This window comes from Calidris pugnax, unplaced genomic scaffold (assembly GCF_001431845.1).
Source record: "Calidris pugnax isolate Ruff unplaced genomic scaffold, ASM143184v1 scaffold28, whole genome shotgun sequence".
In the NCBI taxonomy this organism is placed as follows: Eukaryota; Metazoa; Chordata; class Aves; order Charadriiformes; family Scolopacidae; genus Calidris; species Calidris pugnax.
In genome coordinates, this window is record NW_015090842.1 from 507,132 (window position 1) to 522,842 (window position 15,711).

At 45.0% G+C, this 15,711-nt stretch overlaps 1 protein-coding gene across 1 annotated transcript in view; it reads right to left on the reverse strand.

The window, feature by feature from the left end:
* Positions 1-15,711, reverse strand: part of PEPD (peptidase D) — a 105,628-nt gene that overhangs the window by 12,691 nt on the left and 77,226 nt on the right. Inside the window, exons 12-13 of the mRNA XM_014942133.1 lie at positions 12,368-12,516; positions 4,470-4,654 (exon numbers count right to left, since the gene is read on the reverse strand). Coding sequence (XP_014797619.1) covers positions 4,470-4,654; positions 12,368-12,516 — 334 coding nt within the window. The remainder of the gene's footprint in view (positions 1-4,469; positions 4,655-12,367; positions 12,517-15,711) is intronic.

Sequence of the window (15,711 nt, forward strand, 5' to 3'; positions counted from 1 at the left end):
TGAGGCAGGAGTGGTGCGAGGCGCCGTGACTCCGGCTCTGCGGGCACCGGCCGGGCAGGCCCTGGGTGCGCGGGGCTGGGGAGGCCTTGCCAGGCGCTCACCCAGAGGAGCAGTTTGCAGCACCCAGCTCTGGGCTTCCTGGGGAACCCTCCTCATCCTCTGCTTCTTGAAGGAAAAGACATTAATGCATCATTTGCAATGCTAACCACGAAAAAATGAAATCTTCTGCTTCAGCATGAAGCAGGATACGCAGGGAAAGTAACTTTTGCCAGAACAAGAAAGGGAACAAGATGGTTCCTGTATTCTGGAGTACGTTTGGGGACCCAAATGCCCAGACCATCGTCCGGGAGCCGGCGCTCGGCTACAGCCAGACACAGCCCGGGGGGCTCCGGGAGCAGCAGCGACGTTCCCCGAGCGTGGAAGCACACGGGTAACTCCAGGATCAAAACAAACCTCTAACCTCAACTTGCTGATGCAGAACAGCCACGAAAGGATCAGCTTTCCATGAGAATGGAGAACCGAATTAAAACTTTAAACTAAGGTAAATCTTATAATTTTAAAAGACAAAACCAAATGAAACTCTTAATTCACAAGATGTTAAAATCACAGTAGTTATTAACCTAACTTAAATTAACTGCCTTATTATTATAGAAAGTCATCAAATGTACTTAGCATTCTTCAGAGCCTTGCAGTCAATTAATATAACATGAAATTGAATCAACCGGAGCATCTAGAGACGCGGAACCTAGATTTAAATGAAAAATCAGCCCCATCTACCTCAGGTCTGAAAATTTGGGATCACCTACCACCTCTTCTCCACTGCAACAGGCACAAACCCCCATTTATGTCCCGTATCGAATTTACCCAGAAACAAATGAAAGAGTGTGGGAAAGCCATCTCCACGATTAAATTTTACAGCTGAAGCTAAAGCCCAGTGGAGTTTTCACCCTTTGAAGCTCGCTCTGCCTGACTGAGGGCCAGATTTTCTGCAGTGATTGGTACCACTGGGGCCGGATTTTCAGCGCTGCTCAAGCTGTAGCCTTAAAAGCAGCAGCCGGATTTCAAAGCCGTGCTCGACGCCTGGTCTCCCTGCGAGGGACACCACGGAGAGCCAGCTCCCGAAGGAGCCCTCTGCTCCCGAGCACTTTGCAAAATCAGGACTTTGACTTACGTGCTTCCCTGGGAAATGCTGCTGGTTACGGCCTGTCAAAAATCTTGCCCTAAACATAGCTGCTACGCCGCGTTTGTTGCTGGCCAAACCCAATTAGTCTTTATCAGGGCAAAAAAAAAAAAATATGGCAGGGAAACGTTGTATTTTTCTAACATTCCAGAGTATCCTCTGCAGAAAATATGCAAGTTTTTTTACAGTGTTTGTCAAAGAGGAAGAAAGGGCTTGTTCAATGCTGCATGTGAAAGCCACTTACTGGAAAAGATGAAAACTTATTATTGCCAATTTTGAAAAAAGAAATCTTTGGCTACTAATGAATAACTAATCTAAGCTAACAATGTCTGGAAATAGTTTTTTTGGAACACACAAAACTTTGTGACGGATAAAAATTAGGAAATTAAAGCTTATTGTATTATTCCAAATGTAACTGTTTACACTTGAGGAAAAATAATGGAATAATATCCACTTGGAAAGTTTTTATTTTTAAAAAATCCTTTGTAATACTCCCAGAAATTCCCTCGGCCAAAAGCAAATAACTCGCTTCTTAACCAGCTAGAAAAAAGAGCATGATACTACAGGCATGGGCTCAGCATAAAACAAACACACAAATGGCTTTATAAAATCCTTTGTGGCAATCTGGCTGGCTGGTAAACACGTCAAACGCACCGAAACCCACCCCGTGGCACACGGGACGTCCTCAGAACCCACTTTCTCATGAAACAAGCAGCCTTGGATAAAAAGCCTTCTCCCATTTAATGCAGGCACGCCACAGAGGTGCCCAGTTGCCCAGGTTTAGATCTACCTGGGGAAAGCCCCCTCCTCTGAAGTCCTTTGGTGCCCCCCTGCCCCACCATCCCTCCCGCTGGAGCCCCGGGTCCAGAGCAGCCTAACGAAGCCCATCCCACCAACAGCCTAACGAAGCCCATCCCACCAACAGCCTAACGAAGCCCATCCCACCAACAGCCTAACGAAGCCCATCCCACCAACAGCCTAACGAAGCCCATCCCACCAACAGCCTAACGAAGCCCATCCCACCAACAGCCTAACGAAGCCCATCCCACCAACAGCCTAACGAAGCCCATCCCACCAACAGCCTAACGAAGCCCATCCCACCAACAGCCTAACGAAGCCCATCCCACCAACAGCCTAACGAAGCCCATCCCACCAACAGCCTAACGAAGCCCATCCCACCAACAGCCTAACGAAGCCCATCCCACCAACAGCCTAACGAAGCCCATCCCACCAACAGCCTAACGAAGCCCATCCCACCAACAGCCTAACGAAGCCCATCCCACCAACAGCCTAACGAAGCCCATCCCACCAACAGCCTAACGAAGCCCATCCCACCAACAGCCTAACGAAGCCCATCCCACCAACAGCCTAACGAAGCTCAGCCCATCAACGGGCTTCTGGGTGCCCTGACCCCCGGGTACCTCACCTCGGCCAAACCACCCAACGTGCTTCCCCCCGTTCACAAAACTTGTTATTTAGGACTGGATTTTGAAAGTAAATTAGCCAGGGAAACATTCCTAATGTAAGAAAACAGCTGCATGTCTACACAAACAAATAATTTTAATACTTGCAAGTATAAAACTCTCTATCTGCAGAGAGCTCGGGTATTTTTATACAGATTAACTATGAAAGTGGAGAGACCAAGTCATTTGACAATACAATCCTTATTTCCATTTTTATCTATGAGACGTCACTCTTTCAAAACTGTGGACAGATCAGTCTGCTTTCAGAAAAACGACCCTTAAATTCTGTAATATTCCAGATGATTAAGTTACACATTTGCTCATATGTAAATAAAATTTAGTTTCAAAAGCTAATTCTGTAGCTCGTAATCCAAATGGCTGAGACCTGCTGAGAGAGGGAAGGTATATACTGTCTGCTGCTCTATACACTCCCTTGAAATTAAGGAACTTGCTCTAACCTTCAGAGCACAGAGTTTCCAGGTACAACCCAAGCACAGCACTTCTCACTCTCACAATTCTTCTCACTTGTTCCCAAATTGTAGTTCTCTCTGTCCCCCTCCAGACCTGCCCCAGCTCATGTAATCGCGGCAGGTAACGGAGAGACCTGCTGATCAGACAGGGGGGCTTCTCATTTCTGTTTCATTTTTATTACATATAAGTTTGTTAGCTGGTGCCAACACACTGTCATCACAGCACTGTGTCTCAGCAACGATTATGTTGTGACCACAATGAATACCCCCAGATGTCCTATACTGCTGCTTCCCAGCCTGCACAAGCCATCCCAGCACCAGCAGCCGTTACGCTGCCTGCTCCACCAACACGAACCAGCTCCAAAGGATCCTCAAACCTTACCCAAGAAGTTCTTAGTTTCCTCTTCAGGTTCTTGTAAAAGAACATCTTACGTAAGAGAGAAGGCAAATGATGCATTTTCATACTGTGTTACTGAAAACCCTTAAACAGCCTCCAATAACCAAAACATAACACAGAAAAGCCTTCTGAAATCTTTCAGAAGCTGCTGTAAACTTCCTGTCTTTATTAAAAACTTAAGTTCAGTTCCCCTTAGAGTGTTTTTTGGTTTTTTTTTTTTGTATCATCGCAAACATCTTACCATTCATTGGCTACAGAATTTTACCCATCCGGCTTTCAGACCACAGTCATGAGCCATTACGTTAATTCCAGGAAAAAAGTAATCATTCTCCATTTTCTGCAGAAACCGACAACACAAGAGGTCACGCTTCCACGTGTGCAAAGACCGGGAGACCTGAGGGATTTTTTTTTCTTTCTATTCTCATGGCAGGACAGCACATCTACATTGGTGCCCGTGTCAGCACCTGAGATCAAAGCTGAAGGCAGGAACATGAGCCAGCCTGTTTCCATATGACAGAGCCATGGGGATTTACCAGCCCGCGGGCAGCAGTGGGCTCCCACAGCTGGCCCACATCTGGGATGAAGCAAGGGAGTCTTCCCTGGGCAGGGTCTGACCGAGACACAGCACAGGGTGTGCTTGGGTGATACCTGTCTCATACCCGTTAGTGGTGACTCCAGGAGGAACAACACAGTGCGTGTAGAAACTGAGCAGATTAAGAATGTCCAAAGGGCGGCATCAGTTGACTTCTCCCCATAAGTGTTTTCTATTTCAATGAACTAACAGATTCCCTTAAAGTAAACTGCATAAAATACCACGTCCAGGAAAGGACAGACTTTAATGCCCATCAGCTCTACCTCTGAGAAGATGCAACTGGCTGATCATGCATGGAGTGAGAGAAACATCGATGGAATGGAAAGGGGTTAATGTTCAAGGCAGCTGAGAATGGACTAACACTAACCTCTGGGTAGCCTCCAACGTCATGCACGTCGATTCCAAGTAGATGTCCAAGTCCGTGTGGCATAAATATTGCACCCAGATGAACCTTCACCATGTCATCTACATTGCCTTTCAGGATGCCAATTTTAGTCAGCTCCTCCAGATGGACTCTGTCAGCCAGACGGTGCATATCAGGCCAGGCGACCCCTTGGAGAGCAGAAACAAGCAGCTGAGTTAACGATTGCTACAAGCTTTTAAAAACGACTTTTTGAAAGCAGATGTAACACGTGTGCCCTTTGTTTATAAAAAAGCAAAGGTGGAAAGAGCAACTAAATTAGCACAAAAATACTTTAAACGAGTCAAAATCATCTTAAGGTGCCTGCGGAGTGCTGGAGCCCCCAAAGGAGCGAGAGCAGCACCTGGTACCAGGGACCCACGGGAGGGAACGCTGAGACACCGTGTCTGACGCCGCGTCTCACCACGGCTGGGCACGGGCACGCGCACCGGGGAGCTCCCCGAGACCGTGTGTCAACTGTGAAATGCAGTTATTTGAAATGCAGAGCATAAAATATTACCATCGTGTTATTTTCAGTAACGATCATCACATTTAGAACATTTGAGATGGACAGTACTTTTCTACGTATGTAGAAGATTTAAAGCCCACATCTTTCTGGCAAAGACGCTCTCCAGAAATTAATGAGTCCCTTGTGTTAATGGGCTGTGTAAAACACAAGTCCTCTAATTCACGTACTAAAACAGCATTACAAAATACTGTTGGTTGACTAGAGACAGAGTGCCAGGATACATTAGATTTCTATTATTTTGGTATAGGATGCAATTTTGTTTGACAAACTGCTGGGGGGAGGAGGGAGGAAGAAAGCAGCTCTTTTGTTAGTAACACAGTACTGTCTTAATTAGTTCACCATGGCTTTGAGTCATCATCAACAGAGCGGTTGCAGAGTCAAGACAACTAGGGCTAAGGTACAGTAGAAGAATATTTTCCTTGTTCAATTTTGGCATGATTAAACAAATGAAAACCCAGCAATTTTTAAGGCCAAAAACCCCATCAAGTTCCATTTGCTCTAATCCAGTGAAACACGCGGCTCTGGGGTCTTGTGAACACCGATGTTCTATCATAATTACATTTCCACTTTGTGCTCAAAGTCCTGGGGCTTCAAAGCCTGAGATAAAGCCATCCTATGGGAGAGCTCAAATCACACCCGTTGTCCCATATAGGGCTCTGACAGAAAAGCCAGGGATCAATTGAAGAGCAAGTGGCTGCTCCATTCTGCACACCAGTCTGCCCAGAAAGAAAAGCACCTCTAAGCTCGTTAGCACTGATTGGGAGGCAGCTCACTGTGCTGGGCTCCTTCTCCCCATGGGCATCCCCAGAGACCCCCTCCCAGCCCCCAGCCCAGGGGCTGCAGCACCAGTGATGCTTATCCAGGACATTAACTTTGAAGCTTTCGTGAAGTTTATCATAGTTGCAGACACACTTTTTGTGTAAAAAGGTTTATCACAGTCGCAGACATGCTTTTTGTGTAAAAAGGTTAGTTTTGCTACTATCTTTAAACCAATTTATAAACCGATTATACTCCACTGACAGATGAGGTTTGGAAAGGCAGATTGGAGGGTCCTTGGACTTTGACAGCTCGTACCAAAATGAGTCTGCGCTCAGGAAAATCTGCTGATGGTGTGTCTGCTCCATCCTTAATTCTCTGCCAAACGAGATACCGGGGAGCGCAGGTCACTGAACCAGCACCTGGCTCCCAGCAGAGCTCTTCCCAGGGCTAATTAGGCTGCGGTTCGTTACCTGCCGGGCAGCACGTGCTTGGGCTAGAGCCCGGGACAAAACCCACCTTCGACAGCAACCACAGCTCTGGGGATGCCTCGAGATACGGAGTGAGAGATACACAGCAACGAGCAGGCAGGGGATACGTCCGACAATGAGACGTGACAGATCGTGGGCTAATTAAACTATAGACAGAGGCTGTTAGTTCTCAGACACCAGGGGTTTGCAGGCCTGTGAGCTGCTGTGTTTAAAAATAGCAAACTTAAAGCATTACGTTTACTACAACGGGTTTTTAAAAATTTATTCCCATCAACTTGAACGTTATCTGATATTCAAGTTACTAGTACAGAAAAGAAAAAGAATAGGTATTGTTTTACTGCCTTGAAAGTATTTCCTCTCTAATTATCTGTTTGCCAAACCCACCAAATTTCAGATAAAACACCATGTTTTAGGGACTCAGAAACATCATAGAAGGATCTCTGCAGCAGTCTGTGATCTCTTTGGTGGCACTGTTGATAGGGAAGGCTTTTGATCCAAAAAAAAGAAAAAAGAGAAATAAATGCTTCTAGAAATGCAGAAATTCAAAGCATCCCTATCATTGACTGAACATATAATAGCTTTTTAAACAATAGAATTGAAAAGATTAATTGTTATAGATTATACTACAAGCTATTCCTCAGTCGCTGTTAACTCACTGGCATTTTCATTCCAGTGATTATTTTCTGATGTTTCATTAGAAGCTATTCGAGAACATAAAGTAGAAACAGCACACAAAAGTCATTTAGAATCGCTGCGTGGTATTTAGCCACTTTGGTCGCAAAGAGCTCTGCAAAGGCCTAACAGGATTTTTTTGGCCGCTACTTTGGGTACTTTGTGGTTGTAATGTGACAATGATTAAACCACAAATGATTTAGCAGGGGTTTTCTGTTGTTGTAGGGTGGGGGTTTTTTGCCAGCACAGATGTCACAATCCTTCTAAAAAAACACGAGTATGGCAAGGTTGTAGTAACTTCTCCCCGAGTTGTGCTAAGGTTAAGCTACATTTAATCTCCGAGTGTCCACAGAGAAGGGCAAAAGGCCCGGTGTCCCCTGGCAGTGCCACTGCAATGCAGACAGAACACGCAATCCTGCCCAGCCAGCAACCCCCGGGAGCAGAGTCTGCCAACACACAGGGACCCTATCAGACATAAAACAATGGGGCCTTCAAAATTCCAATCAAACCCAGTTTAAAAAACAAACCAAAACATGTTTTAAATACTAAAACCAACTATTTCTTTACTTTTCACTTGGGTGCTAGAGAAGAATCTGTTGTATCTCTGATTTTCAGGCTTTCCTCGTGGCTCCCTAGATGAAACACCCAAGAGATGCTCAGTTTTTGAGCTTGGTTTCTTGCAGCACCAGGTGAGGTGGGGTCTGATGGAGTGAGAATTTGGAGAGGGAAACCAAAATGCTGTGCTCAAACACCAAATGGAAGTTTTAAGTGGTAAACCCATCCTCCGGACCTGCACAGGATGATCTACAAGAAAACATCAGAGACAACACCAAGGCAAGAGTCTGCCATGCTGGAGCCTTAAGAAAAGCCATTTGAACAGATGTAGAGGTGGAGCAAGAGGAGCATCATTCCCCGTCTGGCAGGACACAGCCCTGGGGCTGAGCAGCACCTCGGACACTGAATTCACTGCCTGCTCCCTCCCAACGGGTGCGTCTCCAAAAGAGGAGGAAAAAGGCTGGGGGAAGAAGGGAAGCGCTGGGAGGCAGCGATTGCCGTGTGGAAACTTATCAGTCTCCGAGGCTTAGAAAACCCCTGTTTAGATAAGACTTAGGGCAAACAGCACAATCTGTGTGGAGCAGGTTTGCGCTGACAGCTACAGCCGGTGCGGTGTCAAGGGCTCCCGAACCTTGTACCTCACTCCCACCACAGCCAGGAACGAGCCCGTTTCCCCAGCACTGAACGGGAGGAAATCACTGCTCATCAGACCACGGAACAGAGGCTTATTCCCCCCAAAGTCACTGCTAGAATCAGAATTGTACAATGTTACAGGATTACAACCTGCTACAATTAGGAAAAAGCATTTTTTTTTTTTTAAAAAAGCCTTAAACCAAAATACATTCACTAGAGAAAGGCCAAAAACCCCTGCAGCCAATGTAGGCTCTAAGTCTGTGAAGACTTCTAAATGTATTCGCTTTGTACAAGCAGCACCTTTGAAGAACCCCCACAAGCAGAGTTAAATCCATGTGTTCAGGGGAGTTGGGAACCTGCAGGTTTGCCCCAAACCCCGGCAGAAACTGCCCCCGAAGGTTGTCCCGAGCCCTCCCCACGTGGGGACTGCGGGGCAGCACGGCCCAAATGTTCCAAAGGGCCTGGATTCATGCACTTGGAAATAACTCAGTGTTATTTTAGTGGTGGCTGATGCTGTAACCATTTAGGCCGACAAACCCAGAGTTCCTGAGCACAGAAAGCCCCCCCACCTCCTCTGGGCCAGTCTCAGAGAGTTAATACTCAAAGGGGAACTTAATTATGAACATTAATGCTAGAGAGAAATACAGCCAATTCCATTCAGCGACAAGAGAGAGCAGACTACACCAGCTTTTTAAAACATACCTCGATAAGATTTACTTTCCAATCTGTCTTTAACACAATAACACATTCTTAACAGTAAGGGGAGAAAAATCATACTGTGGTGCCGTTCAGCAGCACTGGTGAGTATCAAGGACTGGCTACACCATGCCCTGAAAGCAGCTGTTCTTCAGAGGAACTGGTATAAAATCTTCAACTTCTGTCAGTAATGTTTTATTTCTGAGAATAATTGTTTTGCTTCAGATATTACGGCAGATTAATAACGATCAGCAGCATTTTGCCTAAAATATGACAATTTGAATGGGAATAATTCATATGGGCATTTTGAAATTATACAAACTGTAAAACGGATTGTGCTCCCACACCCTTCTCTGTTGTGCCATTGTCAAAAGGTCCAATTTCTTTCTAAATGTTCACCAAAATGAGCTACTGCTTTTATACAGCACAACAGAGAAGTGTGCCCACGTGGTGTTCCACCAAGTACAACTCTGGGCTACACAAAATGAAACTCACATGACTTGCACACAAAATACACCCCCCGCACGGGGATGAGCACCTTGGACTTCACTTGGAAGGAATAAATATTAGTAGCAGTTACAATTCTTTTCTTTACGTCTAACAAATTTTAATCCTAGTTGAATACAGTGACAATTACTCTAAAGCTGCACTCAAAATAGTAGCAAACAAAAATAAATCTGAGTTCTACAGAAGTTACAGAACTGTCATGGACAAAAAGAGGCAGTATTCTGTGAAGTTGCCAATGTTGAATTTGTGCATGTTCCTAAGTGCAACTCTGCAGAACCTAGTACCAGAAACAACAGCCAGTAATATCATCTGCTATGTCAAATGCCCCAGCTGTTAGTTTCTAATTAAACAGTTCTTTAATTATTTGGGTTATTCTAATACTCTTAGTACTATTCTACCTGACCTCAATTCTCCACTATTCTTTTTTTTTTTCTCTTTTTGTTAGAGACGTGTTACTAGAACCCAGAACAGGGAATCATACCGCTGCTTTTACTCAGCCCCTACAGCAAAAAGGGACCCTTTCCTGGGAGGTTCTAAGGATGGGCTGGTATCTACCTGATTAATAAAAGGATGTTCTATTTGCTTGACATGCAGGTTTACTTCTTTGCCTGCCATGTTTTTGCCTGCACGTTTTGAAGTCTACCTGACTGTACTTCCTTGCTCATGGATTCTACGGCACTCCTGGCATCAATGAAATCTGCAATGGCTGATCTTTGTTCCTGGAAGAAAGGATTTAAGAGCTTAAAGACCCATGTCCTTGTGTGAAACTTGAGTTCTGGGAAAGCTATAAAGAGGGAAGGAATATTCCAGCCCTAATATGGAGAAGCCTCCACCTTCCACTATCAGAGATATTAGTCCTGGGACAGAGATCTCCTTCAGGACGTTCCTCAACAGCATTTATCAGAAAAGCAAAGCCTGAAAGCCAGAGGTAACAGGATACTCACTCTCTTGGACAGCAGAAGGCAGGACCTGGGGATGTGCATATACCCCTGGGCATGAGCTCCAGCTTGAACTAATGCAGAGCCACAAAGCCCACAGGGAGACCCTACAGCAAGAGCAGAGCCCCGGGGAGGGAAGGGCTCACACTGCACACGAGCTGACGCGGGGAACAACAACTTCTGTGCGTATTTGGAACTATTTTTTATTTTTCGTTTCATTGAAACAAACAAACATCAATCAACAAATATTCCCAGCTGCACAGCTGATGTCTGAACGCAATTTCGGTTCAATGGGGACTTTGGATATACAAGGTTTTTAAATCATATAAATGTAGAGATAGGGAATTGAGTGGCTGCCAACCTGGCCTTACTCAACTGCTCCTTGGGAGCTGTTTGCGAGACAAAGAGATCTTTTTTTTTTAAACTGGAATTTAGGACAATAGACCTTACTGATCGAGGTGTTTTAATTCGTTCTCCCGCTCCCCCTAAATACTAATCTGTATCACTTAGAGACTGAAAAAAGTTTTTCTGTTCTTTTTTTTCCAACATACACAAGTTTTGCAGTAGTACCAGGAACGCGAAGCACAATGAGCTCCATCCCTCCTCCTGTGACCTCCCACCACTCTACAGAGAAGACACGGAGGAATGTTTGGAGGATCCAGTGTGCAATCACACAGGGATGAAAATGGAAAGTATGTGATTGCTCCAATATTTAGCTCATTAATCTTAAAGACTCTGCTTATGATCTAGTGCATCAATCCAAAACAGCTTTAATTGCAAAGCTTAAAGATAAGCATTCTTCCTTTTTACTTCCTCTGAACACAGTAGCAGATTTAACTTATTTGAGAAACTTCGATGTTTCTATAAAGAGAAATGTATATAGAAACTATCTAGATGTAGAAACCATACTGTCCTCATCAACTAGGAATTAAATTTATAGAACTCTAAATTATTAAGATTCTCTAAATGCTCAAGATAACAATCCAAATAACAAACAGCAGAAATCACTCAAAAGGTTGGACATGGTATAAATCCACAGTTATTTGCTAAAGAATACAAAAAGAAGCTACTCCACAGCCTCTTCCCAAAGAGTCCTCGACTGGCAGGTACCAGTGACAGCTCAGCAGCCGTACGGGAACACAGGGACTCAAATCTGGCTAAGTGTGAACACACCTCTCATCTCATTTTGTGGACAAGCTCCAGGTGCTGTTGCTCCCTTCCAGGCTGCTGCTGCCAGCTCGTGTAACAGGAAAATTACGGATGTTGGGGCTGGCAATCCAGAAAGTCCACGCACTCCAGGCCCGGTTATTGAAAGCTAATACGGTAAGTTTAAAGGATAAGTGTGCTTTGTGCATTAAGCACATTTTTCTCAATGCTGTTCTGTTAGGAATAATGAGAAATGCTCAAGTACCTTCACTGGTGAAACACTCAAAATCACAGCAGCAGTCAGCTCTAAAAGCATTTATTTGCTGCCCTGAAAGCAGAATCGGAGAAAAATAAGATTTTCATCAAGCCAGGCAGCTGTTTCAGCTATGAAAATGTATACTTGATGAATTGCCTTGTCTGCAACTTAGAGGCACACAGAGAAGTACCCAATAGCCAGTGCTCTCTAAAGCTTTTTAAGGGTAATTGAGTATTCTTCCCAAAGATGCACACTCCATCCTCCCCTGCAACACAGCATTTCTATTGAGCTCACACGGGAAATACAGGAAACGTTTGAAACCAACCCAAGCACGACACGCGTGTTCCTCACCCTCTGCCTTCAGCCTGTGCCATAAGCTGCCAGTGTAAACACCCGGCGGAGTAACGACTGTCACCACGGGATTAAAGGAATTAAAAAAAAAAAAGTGGAAGATCAGAATACCTGTTTAATCTTATTAGTAACTGTTTATGTGTTGTATCTTTAAAAGTGTTGTATGGCAAATGTGTGTCCTACCTCTCCCCTCCACTGGGAGCTGTTTAAACACGGAACATAATTTTGTCACCTTGTTCCTTTCCAGCACTTTCTAAAATCCAAACGTAACTGCCTTGACAGCCCGAGTGCTGCCACGGAGCCCGTCAGCTCCTGCTGAGGTCACAGACCCGTACCTGGTTTGACGGCGCTCATCACCGCCCGCGAGGACCTCAGCACGGCCTCGTAGATGGCCCTCTGGTCAGGGGTGAACTTGCCATTGGCAGGGAAGGTGCAGGTGATGTCGGAGCCGTAGCAGTAATACTCTCCTCCCATGTCGAACAGGCTGAGAAGGAATCAGAGGGGAGAGAAATGAAAATTTTAACTCCAAAGAAATAGTAGCCCAGAAGACATTCTCTTGCTCTGCGCTCCAAAGCCACCTGCATGTTGGCAGTTGCCCGTGTAACCACCACTCAGATGTTGGTCCTGAGCAAAATGAGAGGACAGCCCCTTGGAACCCCCCGGCAGAAGGACATCTGCAGGGCACGGGGCTTGGATGGACACTCTCAGGGGCTGGTCCTGGATGGGAACCCTCAGAGAACACGGGAAGGAAGAGAAAAAGCACACGAGGAGCACACGGCAAGCTCTTCGGGTCCAATTTCTAGGACCTCTTCTCAGAAGAAAAAACACGTCCTTTCTTCCCTTCCTGAGAAATGCTAGCACCACACAGAGGGTCTAACCTCAAAATTTAACAGAGAAATGTTAATTAAATTGTGGCCTTTTGTATCTGTCAGAACACATCTGACTGTGGAAATAAAACATCCCAATAAAGGCTGACTGCCACTGCTCCCAACATAAACTTTCCTTTACGACAAACTTGCCTAAATTTGAAGGGATTAAAGAAACAAGGATTATGGGAAGATCCAACCAGAAAAGAACATTTTGTACAGTTTTCTGCATCAGAGGTAGAATAAAAAAAAAATGAAGTCGTTTCTTTCATGGGGGACAAACCCCCTGGTTTACCCCTTGAGAAGCAGAGTTATTCCAGACATCAGTCAGTGATTCACCTGGGATTGCTCAGCTGCCAGAAACCCATCTCCCAGCGGTGGGTGAGCGCCAGGTTAGACATCTGCAATACTGTGCTGCTCTGCACACCCTGGTGAGCACCAGGTTAGACATCTGCAATACTGTGCTGCTAAAGCCTACCTGATAAGGCACCGTGCTGGTTCCAGCAGGCTCAAAAATCAGCAAATAACCAAATAACCATCTGGACCAAACAATACTTGAGCAAATAACCCCCCCCCAGTTCATCGTATATGGATTACAAGGCACATTTTGCGTCTAAGACTTTGGTCTCGACACACAGTATTTGTGTGACCTCCTGATTTCTTAGGTAATGAATCAGAGTTGAAATCTGCTAATTTCAGCCTTCTTCCAGCCACCTCAAACAACTGTATGAGACTCTTATCATCACAAGAAATGTAATTTTCCTTCACTGTGTTTGAAAACCTTGGATTTTCTTCCTCTTGCTCCCGCTTCCCAGCAGGGTCAGTAGGACAGTGCAAGCAGAAAGAAGGCGACTCCACTGGGGCACCCTCTCTGCCATCCAGCCTTAATTACAGCAGTAATTAGGAAAACCATGCAGCGTAGCTCTGTTCACACCAGCATACAGGCCAGGTAAAGGTAAGTATAAGTTACTGGGACTTGAGGAGCAAACCCCATGGGTTATGGGCACTGGGACTTGAGGAGCAAACCCCATGGGTTATGGGCACTGGGACTTGAGGAGCAAACCCCATGGGTTATGGGCACTGGGACTTGAGGAGCAAACCCCATGGGTTATGGACGCAGAACTGCCCAAGGCTCTTGGCTACAGGAGCAAACCCCTGAGGAGAACACAATGCAGAAGACCGTGAAGCGATGTATGTACCCGCAGAGCTAATACAAACACTATATACATTCCCTTAAATGTTAAACCAGAAAGTTGCTAATTGAAAAAAGATACACAATAGACAGTAAATGTCAGACCCACAGGGTAAAAAAAAGCCCATGATTTGACACTACCACAGCAACTGTAACCCAGCCTAGCCAAACCTCAGAAGCACAAACCCCATCAACACTGCCTAAGTTTTGATTTTATGGTTAGACTCGCTCCTAAAAATAACTAATGACACACAGAGAAAATCTAAGGGTAGGGAAAGCTAGCTGCAGCAACTAAGAATGCTGTAGGAAGCTGCTACATTCTCTAACATGCCAACAAGATACAGATTTCAGATCAGTCATAAACCTTTCAACCCAGCCCAGACTGAGCCCTGTCAAAGCCACACAGCGAGGTCCGTTGTGGGATCTGCAGCAGTTCTGTGGCCTAACCCTGCTGCATTTACAGGTGTAAGTGTCCACCCAGCAGGGTGACAGGAGGGCTGGAACCAACAACTCCCAGGCTCCCTGCACAGCTCTACTGGAAGCTGGTCCATGTCTACTGGAATTAGACATGGAATTAGACATTAGCCATGCTTTCTATATTCCATGCTTTCCATATTTTACCTGGAGAACAGTTACTCTGAACTTACCACAGGCAAAATTTCAGTTACGTCTTTAACCTCCCAATAATCAGCATTTTCTCAAACCCATTCCTCACTGGGTGGTTGGTAAATAGTATTTCGAGTTAGAGGAGCACTGAGTAATGGAATACAACCATCACTGAGCTGATGGTAGACCCAAACAAGGCTCCCAAGTTTGGAAGCACCATTTGTTCAGGTTTCTTGGCCCCCAGACAAGAGGAGACATGAGGGAAGATGATCTTTCAGATTCCAGCTTGAGCACAACCCACCATCCAGGCTGTACGCCTCACTGAAAGAGCATCCAAACCAAACTGTACCTTTGGGAGACATTTTGGCTCTTCTTGGGAATTCTCGTCCATGTAACTTCAGTTGGGAACATATCCATTAGCTAAAATGTTGCCCAAGACATGGAAATAGCCCAAATATTGTAGTTATCCTGAGGAAATAATGGGAGCCTGAGATCCCAGTTTCATATTTTTGCTTCCCCGGCAAAATAAGTGGTGAAGCACATTTAAGTCGAATAAAATGCATGTGAGCAATCTTCTCCTGCTGATTACCTGGAAAAAGTTTCAAGAAGCAAGTTCCTTAAATCCTGGTTCCTTAGGAAAAATAGATTTATTTTACCCTGAAATTAGATGGTAACTGCTAGTAAACCAGATATTATTAATGTATTTTAGACCGTTCTCAACTGCATGGACAAAATTACCTGCCTGATAACGCAGTCTTACAGGGGTCATGTACAGAAACAACTACTTCATGTTAACTGGGCTCTACCAAATGTAGCAGCATTTAATCAAAAAATTAAATGGACAAATGCAAGCAGGCCTTACAGGCATCTCGGGTCTGTGGCTTACCTTTTAAGAAGTGTTTAATGCAGAATAACACATGCAATAATATAATAAGGTATCTCCAAACTCTATTATAGTTCCCTTTTAGATAAATGAAGTGCTCCACCTCTAGCAGACCGTGTATATAAAAAAACT